The 22,715-nt window shown below is 35.7% G+C and overlaps 1 protein-coding gene across 1 annotated transcript; it reads left to right on the top strand.

Moving 5' to 3' along the window:
- Positions 1–15,339: 15,339 nt before the first annotated feature.
- Positions 15,340–22,707, top strand: LOC121775571 (UTP--glucose-1-phosphate uridylyltransferase 1-like). Its single transcript, XM_042172660.1, has 18 exons — positions 15,340–16,063; positions 16,559–16,644; positions 17,466–17,556; positions 19,171–19,231; positions 19,334–19,411; positions 19,491–19,535; positions 19,628–19,701; positions 20,438–20,510; positions 20,602–20,659; positions 20,808–20,854; positions 20,923–20,985; positions 21,154–21,194; positions 21,283–21,343; positions 21,546–21,629; positions 21,715–21,813; positions 21,898–22,002; positions 22,119–22,190; positions 22,278–22,707. Exons 1-18 carry the CDS (start codon positions 15,441–15,443, stop codon positions 22,317–22,319), a joined length of 1,803 nt encoding a protein of 600 aa, XP_042028594.1. The 5' UTR covers positions 15,340–15,440; the 3' UTR covers positions 22,320–22,707.
- Positions 22,708–22,715: the final 8 nt, after the last annotated feature.

Consider the following 22,715-nt stretch of genomic DNA (forward strand, 5'->3'; position numbering starts at 1 on the left):
CTCAAATTGCAGTAATTGCATACAAATTGCACCAGAATTATATGATATTGAAACCAAATTTTCAAATAAAAAATGCATAAACGTTTTTTCAATATCTAAAAAGTGGCATACCTATTCACTGGTGAGGAGAATTTAAATTAGATGGATGGAAATAGCAAACTGAAACCAAATTCGTTTGCGGCTGCGAAAGGTGAGGGATACCGGTGGTGCTCGGCGGATGCGGCTGGGGAGGGAGATCGGCAGTGTTGCGTCGGGAAATGGGATAAGAGATGGAGTCCGGTCTTTGGGGAAAAATCGGAGAGAAAAATTTGAAAATTTTCACCTTATAAGTAAATCGCGTTTCTCTTCGTAGAGCCTCAAAGGTGCACGGTATATTTCCGAGTACATATCACTGCTCGGATACTTCGCTGACAAAATAATTTATTACTAGTATATTAAATATATTAAATATTGAATTGCCTATATTCCGAGCACAATAATATGGTGCTCGATTTTTTCCGAGCAGATAGTACAGTGCTCGGACACTTTGCTGACAAAATAATTTATTACTAGTATATTAAATATATTCAATATTGAATTGTCTATATTCCGAGCACAATAATATGGTGCTCGATTTTTTCCGAGCAGATAGTACAGTGCTCGGATACTTTGCTGACAAAATAATTTATTACTAGTATATTAAATATATTCAATATTGAATTGCCTATATTCCGAGCACAATAATATGATGCTCGATTTTTTCCAAGCAGATAGTACCATGCTCGGATACTTTGCTGACAAAATAATTTATTACTAGTATCTTAAATATATTCAATACTGAATTGCCTATATTCCGAGCACAATAATATGGTGCTCGATTTTTTCCAAGCAAATAGTACAGTGCTCGGATACTTTGCTGACAAAATAATTATTACTAGTATATTAAATATATTCAATATTGAATTGCCTATATTCCGAGCACAATAATATGGTGCTCAATTTTTTCCAAGCAGATAGTACAATGCTCGGATACTTTGCTGACAAAATAATTATTACTAGTATATTAAATATATTCAATATTGAATTGCCTATATTCCGAGCACAATAATATGGTGCTCGATTTTTTCCAAGCAGATAGTACAATGCTCGGATACTTTGCTGACAAAATAATTTATTACTAGTATATTAAATATATTCAATACTGAATTGCCTATATTCCGAGCACAATAATATGGTGCTCGATTTTTTCCAAGCAAATAGTACAGTGCTCGGATACTTTGCTGACAAAATAATTATTACTAGTATATTAAATATATTCAATATTGAATTGCCTATATTCCGAGCACAATAATATGGTGCTCGATTTTTTCCAAGCAGATAGTACAATGCTCGGATACTTTGCTGACAAAATAGTTTATTACTAGTATCTTAAATATATTCAATACTGAATTGCCTATATTCCGAGCACAATAATATGGTGCTCGATTTTTTCCGAGCAGATAGTACAGTGCTCGGATACTTTGCTGACAAAATAATTTATTACTAGTATATTAAATATATTCAATATTGAATTGCCTATATTCCGAGCACAATAATATGATGCTCGATTTTTTCCAAGCAGATAGTACAATGCTCGGATACTTTGCTGACAAAATAATTTATTACTAGTATCTTAAATATATTCAATACTGAATTGCCTATATTCCGAGCACAATAATATGGTGCTCGATTTGTAATATGGTGCTCGATTTTTTCCAAGCAAATAGTACAGTGCTCGGATACTTTGCTGACAAAATAATTATTACTAGTATATTAAATATATTCAATATTGAATTGCCTATATTCCGAGCACAATAATATGATGCTCGATTTTTTCCAAGCAGATAGTACAATGCTCGGATACTTTGCTGACAAAATAGTTTATTACTAGTATCTTAAATATATTCAATACTGAATTGCCTATATTCCGAGCACAATAATATGGTGCTCGATTTTTTCCAAGCAGATAGTACAATGCTCGGATACTTTGCTGACAAAATAATTTATTACTAGTATCTTAAATATTTTCAATATTGAATTGCCTATATTCCGAGCACAATAATATGGTGCTCGATTTTTTCCGAGCAGATAGTACAGTTCTCGGATACTTTGCTGACTAAATAATTTATTACCAGTATCTTAAATATGTTCAATATTGAATTGCCTATATTCCGAGCACAATAATATGGTGCTCGATTTTTTCCGAGCAGATAGTACAGTGCTCGGATACTTTGCTGACAAAATAATTTATTACTAGTATCTTAAATATATTCAATATTGAATTGTCTATATTCCGAGCACATACTATGTGCTCGGTACTTTGCTCACAAAATAATTTATTAGATTATAAAGCCAATAAATTAATACTCCATTCATCCCACAATAATTGTCACTTTTATTGTGGGCACGGGTTTTAAGATATATAAAGAAAAGTTGGTTGAAAAATTTTGTGGAACGTGTGACCCACTTTTTTATATTGGTTTTATAATAAAATGTGAGTCAAGTGAGTTAGTGGAATGTGGGACCTACTTACCATTTATGGTAAAAATGAAGTGTGAATTATTGATAGTCAGAAGCTGATGTGATTTCTATATTTGTAAATAGCCTGGACGGAAAAATTAAAACAAAACTAACAAAAAAAAAAAAACTAACATTAAGAAAAAACTTAAATATGAACTAACATCACTGAAACAAATTAATCTCATATAAATGTACTACTATAGGTAAAGAGTAATAACCATACCGAGAGAAATTCTTCCTTTTACAAAGAATCTGTGATGCAATGGGACAAGACAATGAGAAATGATTTATAAGCTAGCAAATGATACATATTATAGACAAAGAGTTGAAAGCATTATGTAAATTCCTTGAACCGTGCCTTGAACCCTTGTTACTTGCATGAAACGATAAACAATGAATGATTTTAGTTTTAGATAAATAACTAAAAAATAGTAATAAGCTAAGCAACAACATGCATACCATCCGATCGTGGAACACACATTCCAAGAAGATTACATTGGTTTGTTCACGTTTAATGAACATAAACATGCATGCATCGCACTCGAATCACTAACGAAATATTGTTAGGATGTAGATCGTTAAGAAATGTGAATTCCATGATGTGAACAATTTTTTACTTTTGCCGAAAATTTGTGATGGAGTGAGGGGAGACAATGAAGAAGTAAAATAGAATCTTGCAAAATGATACATATTTGTAGGGATCAGACCACCATGGATTCACTAATTACCTAGACCTCTTTTATATTACACCGTTACTGAGATGGCTAATCTCAGAGAAACAAGTCAGAATACAAAAGAAAATTACAAGATTCCAAGTAATCGAAGTATAACAATGCAAATAGAAAACCCTAGCTACTAGTAAGTCATCAACTGGACTGACAACCAAGCTCCATCCTATTAGCATACCTGCACACTAAGTAGCAACATTAGTATAACAAGAAACTAATCCAAAAGGATCAGGAAGAAGTTACAGAAGAAAGCAACTAAGGAAGAATAAAGCAACGATGTGGCTCAGGTCACAACATCGACTACAACAGGCCAAGAACCTCCCCACACGCTTCAACCACAAGTCACAAGGTGAGAAACCGTCGAACAGCGGAGTCAGAAACCCTAGTCTCACCGACTACAACCAGTTCGCTCATCAATGCTCACAAGCACCCAAATCTCACTGATCTCACAAAGGCTTCACAAGTTCTCGCACTCTAATCTTCACCGATAGAACCAAAAGATTTGAGAAGATGACCGGTGGTAACCGCCATAGATGTAGAGTGAGAAAGAAGAGAGAAGGCAGAGAGAAAAATCTCCAGAGAGTGGAAGAGAAGTGAATAGAATAGGAACGAGAGTGAAACGGCTCCTCATTTAACTCACACAAAGAAACACAGCCCTAGATCTAACGGCTGTAGCTTGCGATCCGAGTGATGAGGACACATGGCGGCCATCGGATGAGACACGAGGTAACGGGCTGGGCAAGCAGCTGGGCTGCCCACACATAATGAGATTGGCCTAACATTTAATATAACTGGATCAACCCAATACAATTAAATATATCAGCCCAACCAATTAGTCCACAAATAATTCAACAATATTTATAGATATAAAGTATTGAAAATGAATCATTAATGTGGAGGTTACAAATTGATAAAGAACAATTATATTTCGTCCAATCACTAATTTGAATATCGTGAGTCAACAAAGTAACTCCTAAATTGGAGTGAGACTAATAATATGTCAAAGTAATTGCCAAAGTAACTGACAATATAGAGGGGAAACGTGCCTGGAATTCTAATGCCCTGCATGGAAAAATAAACAAATGGTTTTAGATAAATAACTAAAAATCCGTAAAAGGTAACAAGTGGCACTCATACCATTCTATCATGAAAAATACATTCCAATGAGATTACATGGATTTGTCTCCATTTTAATGAATTCATAAACACGTACACACCGTACTAGAATGACTGGCAAAGTATTGCTAGACTGTAGATCATTAAGGAATGTGAATTCCATGGTTTCAACAAATAAAATAGGATAATGAAGAAGTGATCATAATCTTTGCCCATGCTATATATTTATAGTGTTGGTGAACAAATAACAAAGAATATCGTTACTTTTGCAATTAATTATAATATTACAGTAGTAATTGATTAGCGTTTAATTTTTTGAATTCATCATTGAGTCACATTCAAATCTATATATACATATATATGGATGTATTCATATCCTTTTTGCATATTTTGTTCTGTTTCCTTTTTAATCTCGCTCATTCAATTTCAATATCTGATGGCCCAAAATAATGCCACATGAATTTAATTTAATTGATTAAAAAAATTGAAAAGGTCAAAATTGGGATACACAAATTAGTTTGTTATGGTAAATAGCTTGATTTTCTCCACCAAAAGATTCGTAGCGGTTTTTCTTCTGCAAATACATGATTATGTCTTCTCTCTCCAAATTTCATTCTCTCTGCTCCGTGGAAAGACAATCGTCGTTGAAGGAAAACGTCGTTGTAGTCATAAACACTACAAAATTTTGGCAGCGTCGCCTCCGCCAAGAGTGCAGCAATATCGAACGCCAAATCCGAGGTCTTTACTTATATTTTTATTGTTTGATTTGATTTATCTGGTTTGTTTTTGCAAATAGTTGATTTATCTAGATTTGGTTTGATTTAATTTATTAATCTGATCGTTTCTGTGCTTGTATGTTGATGTAATTGATGATAATGAAAGTATGATCGGCTCTGAATTGGTTTCCTCGAGATAATTTATAGTTCTATACTGAATTTGTTTATTTATTTTATTTTATATTGATTAGTGGTAATGCTTGGATTTTGTTCTTAGTTCTGCGATTTGTGAAATTGATATCTTTGTTTGGAAGATACCAAATTTGGATCAGCAAGCTTGTTCTTAAATCAAAGGCCTGATTAGGGAGAGATTGACTATTAAGAGAGAATGGGTATGTTACTTGAGCATGATGATAATGGTCATGTCTCATGTAAGCCAACCTAAAATTACCGAAATGTCGTGTATAGTTTATGTATTATATCCTTCTAAAAAGTGAATAAGTTATCTAGGACCCTGATTCTGCGGATAATGGCCTCAAAAACATATTAGTGTGTGGATTATGTACTGAAATAGAAATCAACTGCACTTAGTGGGAATCTTAACTTGGTCATTTAAATGTTGTGTCGTCAAGGATCATTGGGACATAGTTTATCAAAGAGTACTAAAATTTTGTATATTCGTCGTTGAAGGAAAACGTAGTTTTTACTGATACACATAATGTACATATATTACTCTGTAATGGTTTTTTTTTATTTCCAGTAATGGACAATTTATGATCTGTAATGTAAATGTTTGCTGAGCAGTTTAGTTTAAGGTTGGTCGTGTTTGATTGTTCGGTGCACGTTTCATGTTTTCCCCAAGGGTTTAGCAATCCTTAGGGCTAGGGTGTAGTATGTATTCAGTAACAAAACAGTCGCCACAGTCCACGAGTTTCAGGCATTCACATAGGGTTTAGATATCATCTCGGCTAGAGAGTAGTTTTTACTGATACACATAATGTAGATATATTACTCTGTAATGGTTTTTTTATTTTCAATAATGGACAATTTATGATCTGTAATGTAAATGTTTGCAGAGCAGTTTAGTTTAAGGTTGGCCGTGTTTGACTGTTCGGTGCACGTTTCATGTTTTCCCTAAGGGTTTAGCAATCCTTAGGGGTAGGTTGTAGTATGTATTCAGTAACAAAACCGTCGCCACAGTCCACAAGTTTCGGACATTCACCTAGGGTTTAGATATCATCTCGGCTAGGGAGTAGTTTTTACTGATACACATAATGTACATATATTACTCAGTAATGGTTTTTTTATTTTCAGTGATGGACGATTTATGATCTGTAATGTAAATATTTGCTGAGCAGTTTAGTTTAAGGTTGGCCGTGTTTGATTGTTCGGCGCACGTTTTATGTTTTCCCCAAGGGTTTAGAAATCCTTGGGGCTAGGGTGTAGTATGTATTCAGTAACAAAACCGTCGCCAAAGTCCACGAGCTTAAGACATTCACCTAGGATTCAGATATCATCTCGGCTAGGGAGTAGTTTTTACTGATACACATAATGTACATATATTACTCTTTAATGGTTTTTTTTTATGTTCAGTAATGGACGATTTATGATCTGTAATGTAAATGTTTGCTGAGCAGTTTTGTTTAAGGTTGGCCGTGTTTGATTGTTCGACGCATGTTTCATGTTTTCCCCAAGGGTTTAGCAATTCTTGGGGCTAGGGTGTAGTATGTATTCAGTAACAAAACCGTCGCCAAAGTCCACGAGTTTCAGTCATTCACCTAGGGTTTAGATATCATCTCAGCTATGGAGTAGTTTTTACTAATACACATAACGTACATATATTACTCTGTAATGGTTTTTTTATGTTCAGTAATGGACGATTTATGATCTGTAATGTAAATGTTTACTGAGCCATTTTTTTTTGCGATTTTATACAGTGGTGGTTGTACCTGAATGTTCTCCCGAATTGAAGTCTATTGTTGGTCAGATTGTCCAATGCTTAAAGAGACGGCGATGGGAAAGAGCTGCTGAAGGGCAAGAGGAAAATTTGATGTATTTTGCACCTCACAATATTTTTGGTTATGTTTTTCCGGATTAGTCTTATGATTCAATTCGTTGTCTTAGTCTTATTAGTATTACCACTGTCAACATTTTATACATAATATTATTGCATTATTAATCTGTTAACGTACATTATCATTACTGAATTTGTACATTATTGGTTACTAGCACTTAACTTACTGCACACAATTTTTCCAAGTACAGTTCATTATTAAACACATTCTGTACATTATACATTGCATTACGAATCTGTCAATGTACATTATTATAGATGGTCGACCTTCTTCCCCCTCGGTTTCCTATGCTCAGCCTCTTCCTGAGCGGTACTTGTCTCGGCCTCGGCCAATCTCTCCCGGAATTTCTGGGCAATCGCACATTCACCCATTGGGTTCACAAGTAGTCAAATAATGCATAATAGTTGATAAATAATGTATAATACTAGATAAATTATATACACAAGCAATCAAATAATGCACAAAGGAATATTACATTCACACATTCACCTATGTACACAAGCATACAAATAATGCTTAATGCATGATAAATAATGTACACAAACAATCATATAATGCACAAAAGGATATTACATTCACCCATTCACCCAAGTACACAATGAGTCCCACAATGCCTAATACCTGGTAAAATAATATAAACTACTAGCTGCATAATGTACAGATTCAATCAAATAATGCACATATGTATATTGCATTCACCATTTCACCCACATCACCCAGCAAGCAGTCAAATAATGCCAAATACTTGACAAATAATGTATACCACCAGATAAATAGTGTACATTTTCAATCAAATAATGCGCATGTGAATAATACTGCATTGACTAAATCTCCCATGTACACAAGCAGTCAAATAATGGATACTACATGATAAATAATGTGTAACCATTAATTACTTATGTACCAAAGCAGGCAAATAATGCACAGAAGAGTTTTACAATTACTCATCCATCCATTTACAAGATCTGTCGATTAATGCACAAAGGAAGACTAATTGATGTACAACTACTCAATGAATTATACATGCAACTGAAATATATTGGTTACCTGCAGCCTGGGTAGGTTGAGATCTAGACGGTCGGCCTCTTTTCGTCATGTTAAATCTGTGAGACGAACCACAAATCAAATGCCGGAAACATTTCATCTAAATAATCGCCGAATACACACTTGTAAACCAGTTAATAATTACACATTCTCTATAAGACAAAACCCTAACCAAAACGAAAACCCACATGTGATTACATAAAATCGCGACCAAGACGAGGTTAAAAACATTGATTTTTTGGATGAAAAATTTGGGAATCGACTAGCAGGCGGTGAATATCGGCGTCTACTAGTTGCTATTACTAAAAAAATAACTTTTTCCAACCCTACCTTGTCGACGTCTTCAACAATATGGTCGCGCGCTACCGGAGTGAGATGTGGACCGTGAAACGCACGAAAAAAGACCAATTTCTGGAGATATCCGATGAAAACAGTCGCGGCTAGGGTTTGCAGAGTGTGTGGAATATGGGGAGACGATTTGCAGAGATGTGGATTGAGGGATAGACGTTTGGAGTGAGAGGGGGGTGAGTAGATGGAAGGTTGTATCAAAATCCCGCTGAAATTTTGCTCCTTCCGTTTTGGGCGGTTTTCAGTTTTTGGTTTTACTAGTTTACCTTTATAATGAACAAAATCCCCCTATAATGCAACACAGGATCAAAAAACAAGATTCCATCTGGTCCCTCCATCCATCTAATCTAACGCTCCCCTACATATATATATATATAGTAATATTGTACTCCCTCCGTTTCTTCATAGTTGAGACGAAACTTTTTGGCACGGAGTTTTAGAAATGAATGTTGGGTGTGTTAAATAAATAGAAAAAAGTAAGAGAGAGGAAAAGGTAGATAGAATAAAGTATAAAGTGAATAAAGTAGAGAGAATAAAGTAAGAAAAAGAAAAAATTTACCTTATATAGAAATGACTCAACTATGAAGAAACTTCTCGAAATGGAAAAATGACTCAACTATGAAGACGGAGGGAGTAATTGATAGTTCATTCATTGGGTTCATTTGAATATAGCGGTTTCACTGGAATCACGTTCATATATTAGCGGTTACTTTACGTTTATAATTTCACACCTGATATTTGTAAATATTCAAATTTATATCAAAATTCACGAATATTCAAAAGAAGTCTAAAACTCGCCTTTTATATAGGTATAGATTAGTTAAAAAAATAAGTTTAATCTAAATTATAGTTTTAAATATAAAATGCCATTTTTGTAATTATGCTCAAAAATTTTATTTTATATCGATGGTTGTATTTTACTCGTCAGATATCTATTGTTAAGGAGTAGTATAATATAATAAATAATATGTCTAAAGCCATTTATAGAGTAAAAAATGATCATTGAATTCTACTCATAAACTTCAAGTTATTTATAGACTCAAAAGTAACCCATGCTAGAATATTTTAACTAATTGTCCTATACTAGTTCTAGGTATTTTTTCATTAAAATAGTAGTGCAAGGTGCCAAGTTGATTAATTCTCGGTTACTCTAAAATTCTTCAAATTATTTTTCTCTTATTCTTGATTGATCTAGATTCTAGAGTTTTTAAGCAAAGTCAATAGTGATCTACTTATTTTATATATTTCATTTCGAAAATTATTTATTTATTTTATTGGGCCTACAAATAAAGTGGCTGGGTTAAACTGAGCTGGGCTTCTTTTTATACATCTAGATCTGACCCAGCCCAAAACCACAAGCGAAGTGTGTCAGAATGGGCAAGGTACATAAATTTTTACATTTTTAAAAAAAATTTCACGCATTTTTTAATTTTAAATACTCCTATTAGGGGTTTTAGTCTATCTAAAGAAGGGGCTTAAGTACCAAAATACAGCCCAAAAATCTGTTGTCAGATCTGTAAATGAATGGCCACGATATGTTTTATATTCTGTTAAATTTGTGTCATAGTAAGATCAATTTACGTCATGTGAAGGGTATTTTCGGCAAATCAAATTAGTGGAATTGTTTCATATGGGCGGATTTAATGAGATTACTAAACTACACACTCTACAATGTGGTTTTGTTTCCAATGCCATTTATTAAGTGAGAGAGAATAAAATTTCAGTCATTTATTCCCCAAATCAAGCAGAATTCGATCCAATCCCCCCAAATCCACCATTCCAAAAATACACAAATCGGCGTCCAAAAACCCTATCTAGTCTACATCGCTACTCAAATCTACAACAATCCTCTCACCGACAACGGTGAACACTCGTTCGGCCGGAACATCGAAGTATGAAGAAAAGATTAGTTAGTGTTCCTAATTCATTAGACTTCCGAATGTGCAATCGAAACTAACGCAAATTTATCTTGTTTTGGTATGCTGTTAAGTAGTATATATAAGGATTGTTGTGAAGAAGAAGCTACCGCACCAACCGCAATAAAAAGTATTTTGTTTAAAATATCTGTTCATATTGTTTGAGATTACAGTTGAATTTTCGTTTGACACACCTTTCCAGTTGGTATTTTCCTTCTAAAACAACAGATCCAGCAACTGAGAGGAGTTCGAATGAAACGGGAGAGTGCATCTATGACCGTCGACAAGAAGGTCATTCTTAAAATGACCGAAAAATACACTAATTATGACCTAAACAAGCCCTTTTCATTTTGGGTCATCCAATATTAACATGACGGAAAACTACACTTACAATGACATAAACATACTCTATATACGATTTTGTATTCATGTCGAGTTTTGTGTACATCAAATCCTACTTTGAAATTACGTAAACAATGTTTTGGGTGTAGTGCAAATATTGAATAGTACATCAGTCGTTTGACTAAAAATCGAATCGTTTTAAGGCCTTTAAGGGTATTGCAATCCCCTTGATTTGTATGGTCGAAATATCAAACCATGACATAATGTTTACACTTTGTGTCGTACTAAGTGTATATTTGGGTCATTTCAAAATATTGTTATCTACATATGGACTTAGATTGAATTTCGTACAACGGAATACGTCCAGGTTTTAGATACGTCATACTAAATGGAACATTGAGTCATTTTAACAATAACAACAAAATTACTATACCATTTCATCTTATGGGTAATTTGTGTCATAATAATCCAATATTCGAGTCATTATATAATATTAATTAGTACCAAAATGCGTCATACAAATCTGATCAAAATTAGTACAATCAGGGGTAATGTATGTCATACAACTCTGATCAACCGGTCATAGCTAAAAAAGCAAACAATAACTGTTCATATCAAGCAAACGAACAATGCAAGTAAATGGCGTACAAAATGAAAATTAAACTGAATTGAGTTCAAACTTCAGAATATGTTCTAGATCTCCGTTTTTCTTTCTCTTTAAATTTCACAACATAACCTGTGCTTTCAAGCACGTCATCGGAGATTGACTGATTGTCTTCAAGCGAAGAAGGATCTGCTACGGTTTCCATTTGTGGAGAAACGGTGCGTTTGACCTAAAGCACAAAAAAACCCACCACAGATTGATAACAAAATCGTGAAAAAAAAATTAGAAAACTTAATTTACATATAAAACAATGAATACCGACTGATGAAATTAATTAGAAGATGAAAAACTGATATGAACATAAATTACCGATGAAATAAAGTGGCGACGGATTGTAGAATAATATTATCAACACACACGAGATCTGTTGAAGAAGATGTAAAAATGTTAGGAGTTCAAGAAAATGATTATTAACTCCCCAATCAATCATGCAGGGAAAATGAGAATGGAAAAAAGATAGACGTACATGATTATAGGGATTGGAATAACAATCTAATGAATTTGAATGACAATATTAACCTTTTGGTATTATAAGGGAATAAATAAATATGACTTGCGAAAATAATTGAGTCGTTAGATCTTTCCATCTCAAGATTAAAAATATCCAATCCTATGGTCTAAATTTGGCCTTCATTTCTTGATTTAAAGTGATACTTGTTTTGATAAAAAACCCTCCTATTAGACTTTATAAATAAAAAATAGTTATATTTATTGGATTAAATTATTTATAAGATTTATGCTTTCATTTAGAATTTATGTCTATGTATTGGATGATTTTGAAAGTACATGAAATATTTAATTGAATTTTATTTAATTATTAATATTAATATTTTATTAATATTTTATTTGAATTTTCAATATTTTTGACAGTCATCCTCATGTCAAGTGTCAAAGCATAATACATATAATGTGCATCTTCAATGTCAATCAAATTTAATTGAAATATTCAAGTGATTGAGTGGATATGTTTATTATACCCTATTGACATCACAAAATCACGAAAATTAAAAGACCCTTTTCTGAATTAATTAATACAAAATGAATTTTCATGTGTCACCATTAGATATCACTAGATTTATTAAATCTAATGATTAAAATTTGATAGTAGTTAGCAATTGATAATATCTTTATACTATATATTAACACTTGATTAAAAACTAAAAAAAGTAAAATCAAATAAGTTTACAATAAAAATAAGAGTGAACTACAAATATGGTCCATGAACTATAAGTTTATCTTGCCAATAGTCCTTGGATTTTAAAAATATCTCCAGCAGTCCCTGAACTAAGGGTTTATTTCAAAATCGGTCCTTTTGCATTGTTTTCTCCCGAAAATGCCCTTTTGGGATGTTGGGCAATTTTATCTTTTCACGTTTTTAACTTTTTCAATCTGATATTATTTCAATGATGTACTAAATCTGATATTATTTCAAAATTGTCTTTTTATTTCCTTTACCATCTCATTTTGTTTCATTTTTTAAATACTGACTCTGCTCCCTTATAGTTGAGTCATTTTTCTTTTCGGAAAGTCCCTTCATAGTTGAGTCATTTGCATATATAATAACTTTTTTCTTATTGTTACTTTACTCTCTCTATTTTATTCACTTTCTAGTTTATTCTCTCTACTTTGTTCTATCTCTTACTTTTTTTTATCTATTTATTTAACACATTAAATATCACTTTTTTAAACTCTGAAAAGTTTTGACTCAAGGAACAGATAGTATCATATTTAATTTTATAAAATTATATTAAAAATTTAAATTTTTAAATATCAATAAATTATTTTTAATTATTTGTACTGTGTAATAAACTATACCCTCACCTGCAATTCCGATTTGTTAAAATCCTCTCCGCCGCTTAAGAGCATCCACGATAAGAATAGCCCAACCATAGCCTAGCCACAAACTCCTCCTGCCACATCATCAGCACTAAAAATCCTCCTGCCATATCATCAAAACAAACAAATAGCCCAGCAATAGCCTAGCCACATCACTCAAAATTATATAAAACAAATAATTAACAATCACACAAAATACGGAATTAAATTTACGACACAGATACGGGAAAATTCAATTATATTATTAAAATTAAAAAGTACATTAATTAAAAAAATTACATTAATTTTACAAAAAGAAGGTACATTAAAAAATTACAAAAAAAGAAGGTACATTAAAAAAATTACATAATTAAAAAAAAAACTAACGTCGTGCAGTCCTCCGCGCCCACAACTCTTCAATTAAATCCTTTTGTAGTCGAATATGAGCATTCACTTGGCGCAGGTCGGCATGTGTTTGGTGGCGGCCGACTTCATCGTGAGGTACCCCGCTTCGTACGTTGGGGGCGGCCACGTCGTGGTTTGGACCTACTTCATTATCGTCGTTCGCCTAACTAGTCAGTTGTACACCTTCATCTTCGACAATCATGTTGTGTATGCTAATACAGGCGTACATTATATCGGCAATGCAGTCGACATGCCACAAACGCGTTGGACCCCTAATTGCCGCCCATCGAGACTGGAGGACACCAAATGTGCGATCCACGTCCTTACGCGCCGACCCCTGCCATTCCGCAAAGTAGGCCTTCCTCTCATCGGATGCGCATATGATCGTCTTCACAAACACGGGCCACCTAGGGTATATCCCATCCGCCAAGTAGTAGCCCATATCATGCCGGTTGCCGTTGGCGACAAAACTGATGGTCGGACCGACACCCTGGCACTGCTCGTTGAAAAGGGGCGACGAGTTGAGGACGTTGTTCGGCCCGGCTACCCCAAAATACGCAGCCAAATCCACAGCCGATAATCAGCTACGGCCTCAAGGATCATCGTGAGATTCTTTCCCTTGTAACCGGTCGTGTAGAACCCCTTCCAGGCAGCAGGACAGTTCTTCCACTTCCAATGCATACAATCTATGCTGCCTAACATACCCGGGAACCCATGCTTCTCCCCATGCATCTGCATCAACTCCTGGCAGTCTTCGGGGGTAGGGCTTCGAAGGTACTGATTACGGAATATTTCAATCACGCCCTGACAGAAATACTTCATACATTCAAGGGCAGTCGTCTCACCGATGTGGAGGTACTCATCTCACATGTCTGCCACATCTCCGTAGGCCAACTGTCTGATTGCCGCAGTGCACTTTTGAATAGGTGTGTGGCCGGGTCTGCCAGCCGCATCGTGCCTGAAGCGGAAATACAGATATCGACGCTCCAAAGCCTCAACAATACGCATAAACAGGGCCCTGCTCATCCTAAAACGCCGCCTGAAAAGGTTGACGTTAAACCGCGGCTCCGGTGCGAAGTAGTCTTCATATAGCCGCTAATGTGCAGCTACATGATCCCGCTCAATCACTGACAACAGGTCGAGTTCGAGGTACCGCCTGCTGCAAGGCCCTCTGTAACAGCCGGTCTATCTCACGGGACGTATAAGCCTCCAACGTTTCGTTCATTCGCCGTTCGTACTCCTCAGCATCCCCACCACTACCACCACTACTACCACCCGCGCTACTCATTTCGCGTTGTTGCTCTTGTATAGAAATTAAGATAGAGAGAATACTCGCTAAAACAAGCGGTGCAAATGAAAATGACGTGCAAATCGCGTATACATAGTGTTTCGAAAATTAAATAAATAAAAAAATCCCCTCGCCGATCGATCGCCGATCCGGAGCCTGCAATGGCGGCCAGCGGATTGGCGAGCACATCGGCCAGCGCTCGCCGATTTTTTCGCCGAAATTCGGCTAGCCGGTTACAATGGTTCGGCCAGCGGACCGGTTAGCGCTGGGATCGGCTAGCCGGTCCGCTCGCTGCCATTGTGGATGCTCTAAACCGTGCTGTGCTCTGCTCTCCACTCTACTTTCAATTACTCGATCCGCCACCAACACTTACATTTATGGCTATTTGAAATCAATTAGCAAAAGAATTCCTTTCTCGAACAACATTTCCAGCTGACCCCCAAAAATGTCGTTCCACTCCGTTGTCATACAGAAGCTCCTCAACGCCAACGCCCACATCGGCCGCCGCGTGACCTCCAACCACTTTAAAATCTTCTCCGAGGGCACCCGCAACGGCGTCAGCATCGTCGACGCCGATAAGACCCTAATCTGCCTCCGCAACGCCTGCGATTTCATCGGCCACCTCTCTCGCAACAATGCGCGCCTGCTCTTCGTCAACACCAACTCTCTCTTCGACGAGATCATCGCGCAGATGACGAAAACCATTGGAATCAAGCACGACACCACGTGGCGCCTCGGAGGCTTTTTAACCAACAGTTCGAGCCCTAGGCGGTTCCGCGGCCGGAACAAGAAGTTCAACATCTGCGCACCGGAGGCGCCGGATTGTATCGTGATTTTCGACACCGAGAGTAAGAGCTCGGTGATCAAGGAGGCGAACCGGCTGCAGATTCCGGTGGTCGGATTGGTCGATTCGAGCATGCCTTGGGAGACATATAGCAAGATAACGTACCCTGTGCCGGCTAATGATTCGGTGGAGTTTGTGTATATGTTCTGTAATTTGATCACGAAGACCATTTTGAAAGAGCGGAAGGAGGCAATGGCTGAGAGGGGTGAGGAGGCTGTAATTGGGTACGGCAACTTTGCTTCATTACTGCTTGTTTCAGCTTCTAAGTTTCATGATGCCATTTCCAATGTTTTGTTTTTGGATTCAAGATGTTTTATTTTCTCTGCTCTTAGTATCTCAGAAGTGTATTGTGATAATATCTGGGAATTTATTGGTGTTTACCTCTCTCCTTTTGAATGTATGGCTTTGATATACTGCAGTGGGCCTCAATGATCTCTTGACACTTTTATGGAGAGTCTGTACTAGGTTAATTCATGTGATTATTGAAAAGATTACTCGAATTTGGTAATCAATGATTATTGTTTTTCACTGCTGATTTGTAACAAGTTATGATTTTCATTTTTCCCTAAAAGAACCAATTCAAAGTGATCCCTTTTGATTTAGAAATAGTAAGTTTTGAACAATTCTTTAGAATATTATGTTGTGTTTAGTTCCATTTGTTTTTGGTTAAACTTAACACTTATGTACTAATTTGGTAATGTGAAATTTGCGTCTGCCAGTGGAGATGTTGAACTAGATGGCCTGACTAATCAATCAACAGACAAGTTTGTACTTCCTTATGAAGAACTATCTGCAATTCCTGAAGGTAAATATAATTTCTGATCATTCCCCCCCCCCCCCCCCCAATCCTCCTTGAACCATTGCACCAAAACATATATTTCTCCATAAGTTATGTCACATTTAGGATTGTAGGGGCAGAGCTTTGTTCACTTTTATCTTATCAAAAGTCAAAACATCAAAGCCACCTCATAGGCTATAAGTGCTACTAGAATAATCTGATAGTTAGTGTGTTTTGTGAAGTGTTAATAAAATTCAAAAGAAATGCTTCTATGAATTGTTGTACTCCCACCGTCCCACTATAGTTGAGGCATTTCTTTTGGATATTAGATTTAAGCTAATAGTGTTTAGGGAGTCAAATGGTGAGAGAATAAAGTAGGAGTGAGAAGAGAGAATAAAGTAGGAGATAAAATAAAGTAGGAGGGATTAAATGTGTTGCTTTTTGCGTTTTGCCCCAAAAAGAAATGAGTTAACTATAGTGGGACAACCAACAGAGGAATATGACACAACTAAAATGTGACTGAGGGAGTATTAAGAATTGATTGGGACAGTTCTTAGCATCATCTATTCCTTTTTGGTTTTTACTAGCACAGGGAAATCTAATTTTGTACAGTGTTTTTTACCATTCAAGTTCAATAATAATTAATCTTTTGTGCCTTCAAATTTATCTGAACTCTATGTGGAGCATCATTGATTTATCTTTTCAAGCTTGATGCGATGAGCAGTTATCTCAATAATTAGGAGCAGTAATTCAATTGCCTGTTTTTTTTGTTCCCTAGTTATTTGGTCTGTTTTACAGATAATTCTTGTTATATGGTTTTAATGGCATAATACTTTCAACTTCAACAGATGTCTCAGAGACTAAGGCACTATTGGACAAACTTGTCATAGTGAGGTTCAATGGCGATCTAGGGACCACAATAGGATTTTCTGGCCCCAAGTGAGTCCCACTCTAACATTGGAAAATAATACTCCGTAACTAGTATTCTTCAATTTAGATAATTGAAAGTTCACTCTCTGAATCTGTGGAAGCTGTGGCTTTTCCTCAGTGAATTAAAAGTACAGTAATGAGCTGGAAGATAAGGTGGTAACATCATGAATTTTATTTGTAAATTTAATATGCTTCCTCATTGGTGAGTGTTTCATCAAAAAGATATCCTCTTAATTGATAACTTTGTTAGTAAATGCTTTTCAGACAATTTTTCACTTTATTCAGCATCACTTGTATTCAAATAAAGATAAAATGATAAATTGTTTTTTTGACGTTCAACTTTTTGAATGAAATTATGGTTTGTTAAAAGTTTATTACTTCATCAGAAAGTGGTATCTGAACTTGGACAGTGGATTCTAGCGGCTGAATCATGGAAAATCAATTCCATTCATTTATACTCCATCCGTCCCACTCTAAGTGAACCATTTTCCTTTTTGGGATGTCCCACTCTAAATGACACATTTCTAAAAATAGAAACATCAGTCCCCCTACTTTTTCCCTCTCTCTTACTTTATTCTTTCCACTTAACTCTCAAAACAACACTACATAAAATCCCCCTGCTGGAATAGAAATGCTTCACTTAGAGTGAGACGGAGGGAGTATATGTAGAAAAAGTTTGAAAGGAAAATAATATTTGACCATAGTTTTGAGAGTTCACACCAGTGTTGTTAGGGTCGCGGGGCGCATCGGGTTGATGAGGTGAAAATTCGGGTCGCGGGTCGACGAGTCGACCGGGTCGAGAGACCCACAAATCTAGGCTAATTTTTTTGCCTTTTAATATTAAATAGAATAAATATATTGCTCTAATGTTTATAATATATCAAATAATATAAATGTAGACGCAATTCATGTGAATAGAGATAAAGTGGAAAATAGAAATGATCAAAATATCAAAACAATTCATAAGTCATAACACAATAAATAATTGAAACCATTGTCTGAAAATATCAAAACAAAGGAATATATGAAGGGGCCGAATTCTAAAGTGTAGAAAGTAGGTTTGAAAAGTTGATGTGGTGCATGAATATATATAGAGAATTGTGATTGAGAGAGTTAGAAAACATGTGAGAGATTTGAGAAAATCAGGGATAGCATGCGTTTAGGGCGACCCGGGCGACCCAGCGGCGACCCTGTATCTCGATCAACCCACCCATGTTGGAGCGGTGATGGTCTCGACCCAGGTGACCCGAGCGACCCGAGCGACATTTTGACAACACTGGTTCACACCACTATTCATGAGCTATGTTCAAAATTGTTGAGGCAACTGTGTCAGACCATTTGATAAGTACTAGAAGTTGATAGTTATGATATCCCAAAGAAAATTACAACGTAATATAGTTCCAAATGATACCGTTCTCCAGTTCATTTAAAGCATAAAATCTAGTGAAGGAATTTTTTCTGACGTTTGTAACTTGTCTTAACCCATCCTGTATCAATAAGATGAAAGAAGAATTAATAGATATTCTCCCTCCGTCAGTGTTCCTATAACTTTTCGGCATAAAACTCAAATGACACTTCTTCCAGATCTCTATGCTAGTTTTACATCAATTTTTGTTGATGCAGGTCTACTATGGAAATTATTGATGGTTTGACTTGCCTTGATTTGACAATCAATCAAATTGAGGTAATTTTCCTGTCAGTTCCTTGTTTCTCTTTTTTGAAGCTTATGGCGGCTCCACGCAGGAGCTGCAGTTGTTTGATTTTGGTTATCTGATAATATCTGTAGGCTCTAAACACAAAATATGGAACCAATATTCCACTCTATGTGGTGAATACAGTTGATGCACATAGGAAAGTATTAGAGGTAACTTCTTCTATATATTCTGATATTCATCTGGAGCTGAACTGTGGTGGGAACTGATGTTGGTGTTAACTGATGGCAGTTCCTGAAAAAGCACCCAAATAAGAATATCCATTCTATACAAGAGGTTTGACATTTTGATCCTTTTGTTGTTTATGTCTTATTCATTTAGTCAGAAAACTTTATCCATTTAGTTTTTGATATATGTATGTTTTACAGAGCATCACTGACCTAAAAGAGGCAAGCAAGTTTGCACCTCGCTCAGCTAAAGGCCAAGATAGCAAGGATGAAATGTATGTTTCAGTTCTTCTCTCCCCTTGGGGATGGGAAACTTTTGAAGATTGTCAATTTCTGATGATTGTTGTGTGTTGACTGTCAGTGTGTTTTTCCCACCTTGTGGATCAGATGTGATGATTTGTATGATAGGGAGAAATAATATACATCCATATTCATTCAAAATGTGGTCGTTTTTCCACAACTAAACAACAAGCTTGGATCCTTGGTCGATATCAACATTATGCGTAAAAATTAATAACTCGGGATGTGAACATTAGGTGGACTGTGGCTTTGTTCAGTTCTTACTCTTCAGTTATTAAGTGGCCTAGTATATGGGGGACTTTCAGCACCTCATAGTCTTGGTTAAAAGGGATGTTCACATTTTAAAAGTTATATAAGGGAAGATCATTTGGTGTTTGAAATTTTTTCCCATATAGCTTTTAAAGGTTACAATTTCATTTTTCTTCTGGATCAAATGGTGGCTTACGTTTGTACCCTCCTTTCTCGTCTTCTTCTTTTGTTAACATTAAGCTTATTATTTTTTAACTATGAAGTGTAAAGAATCTGTCAGGGCCTTGGATTCTTCATACCTCAACGAATATCTTTCTAGTTTTTCCATCAGGAGTACCAATTTAAGGCTAGTCCATTCTTGCACAGCATGTATTAGCTTTCTTCATGTTAAATAAGTTGTCTTGCGTATGACATTTAATGTACATATTACATATGAAGTTGCTTTTCTTTTTACATGTGAAGGAATTCATTCAATATTGCTCAGGCCATCCTCCCGTTGGTAAATAGTGGAAGATTGGATATACTATCATCACAGGTTTGTTTTCACCCCTTTCTGGATGTCTTGTAAACAGAAAAATATTCTCTTATTTTAATACAGGCTCTGATGACATTGATTTTGCGAACAGGGTAAAGAGTATATACTGCTGTTGGGCTCAGATAATCTTGGTTGTGTTATTGACCCCAGTATCCTTTTGATATGGATCACGATAAATGTCACTCTGAAATTTGATGCTCACCATCAATTTTTCTCAACATCTGAATCTAAGGACTCCTTCATATTCTAATAATATAGGAATTTATTACAATTGAGCTCCTTAATGCATGATTGCAGAAATCTTGAATTATCTTGGTCAGAATGATATTGAGCTTTGCCTAGAGGTATTCTCGACAGCTCACATAAGTTGCTGCCAAACTTTGGTTGGTAACTGTTTCTAATATTGGTGCAGGTGACCCCTAAATCCTCTGTAAGGGAAGAGACCCAACATTCACAAGATGAAGCCAAAACTCCGGTTGGTTTTCTTTTGCGTTTATTATGCATTTTGGAAGTCCACATTAATACTAAAGTCCTAGTATTTCGTATGACAATAGTATAGTGGGAACTAGGTTACTGTGTGTCGTTGGTTCTGCTCATAACTTGATAGTTGTATTTTATGATTTTTCTTGTGGGCATCTTGAAGATTCTGACGCCAAAGAAGGATTGGAGATTTACTGATACAATGTAAGTTATTGCTCTAGAAAACTTGTTTATTCCATCTTCATAAATAAAGAAGCTATATCTTTTATCCACATTATTTCCAAATTTTTAGGTGGATGAGCATTCAGTCTATGGAGAAACTTGTGGCTAAAGATAGTCTAACCATTTCCAAGGTACCAAATGTTTGATTTTAAACGTGCCAGCCATCAGGGATCACAGATGGACCCGATTCATACCCTTTGGTGGATTAAGCATTTTTCTCTGGCTGTACTTCTCAAGCAGTTTTGTTCTTTAGAAAAAGGCCTCTTTTATGTTTTATAAGTTTTGATCGAATTCCTATGTACCTTTGTCACTAGTTACTCCTTTATTGTACAGATTTTCGATCAGCATTTTGCAATAAGTGTTCCCAATGCAAGATATCTTCCAGTTGAAGCAACATCAGACCTATTTTTGTTACAGGTTAATAATACGTCCAACCAAAGAATCATTTGCAGTTTGATAGTTTTGATGTTATATGTATTAATAACTAATTGTTGCCATGCAGTCGGATCTGTATACCTTTATTGAGGACAAGCTGACTCGAAATACAACCCGAGACAATCCCACAGACCCATCCATCCAATTGGGACCAGTATTCAGAAATGTAATTCTTTTCTAACTGGAGATTTTGTGAAATGCTTTCTATTAACTCGAAGTTGGATTTACTTCATTCTTTCTTCTTTCTTAGGTCAATGATTTCAAAGAGCGGTTCAAGTCTATACCTAGTATTGTAGGACTTGACAGCTTGAAGGTGACCGGTGATGTTTGGTTTGGAGCTGGCATAACTCTTAAGGTAACATGGATTCTACTTGACCTTTTTCAAACAGACCTTTTTTAAGCTCTTTTTTTGTTCAGACATGTTGGTTATTGGTTCTTACTATTTTCCCATACCATTCCTGTGTTCATTAGGGGGAAGTCAATATCCATGCTGGACCTGGTGCGAGGATAGTTATCCCTGATGGCGCTGTTCTGGAAAATAAGGTAAGGGATGTGAAATTCAGCTCGTTCACTCACCATTATGCATGCTTGTGATAACTTTATTGATTGAATGTGATTCCTCCGTAACAGACTATAACTAGCCAAGAGGGCATTGGAGAAATATCATCCTAACTTGATCGACAAGAAAATCGAGATTGTTTTTGCTGGAGTTACACCGAGTTTCACCATACTTAGGAACATTCGTTTTACTCTTGCACAGTTATCCCTGTTAGCAGGGGAATGGAAACTAGCTCCAATAATTATAGTTGATTCACTCTTCTAGCTACCCTAAACAATTCTCAGATAACATATTGCATCATCTCTGATTTGTCTTTTGAATTAGTACAAATTAAGAATGATGTGATTTATTTCAACTTTTTTGTTTTTATTTTTTATTTTATGTAGTTTGGTACTTCCTTCGTTCTATATCCTCCGTTCTATAATACTGGAGTCATTTTGGTACGTTCTATAGTAATAGAGTAATTTCTCTTTTTAGTAAAAGTTAACTCATTTCTTCTCACTTACTTT

This window comes from Salvia splendens, chromosome 17 (assembly GCF_004379255.2).
Source record: "Salvia splendens isolate huo1 chromosome 17, SspV2, whole genome shotgun sequence".
NCBI classification, from domain to species: Eukaryota; Viridiplantae; Streptophyta; class Magnoliopsida; order Lamiales; family Lamiaceae; genus Salvia; species Salvia splendens.

What these genes read in the sequence shown, in the direction of transcription:
- LOC121775571 (XM_042172660.1), top strand. Translation starts at nt 15,441, where the DNA reads ATGTCGTTCCACTCCGTTGTCATACAGAAGCTCCTCAACGCCAACGCC. An exon ending in ACTATCTGCAATTCCTGAAG is followed by an intron (nt 16,645 to 17,465) that starts GTAAATATAATT and finishes CAACTTCAACAG; the next exon opens with ATGTCTCAGAGACTAAGGCA. An exon ending in CAAGATAGCAAGGATGAAAT is followed by an intron (nt 19,702 to 20,437) that starts GTATGTTTCAGT and finishes TTACATGTGAAG; the next exon opens with GAATTCATTCAATATTGCTC.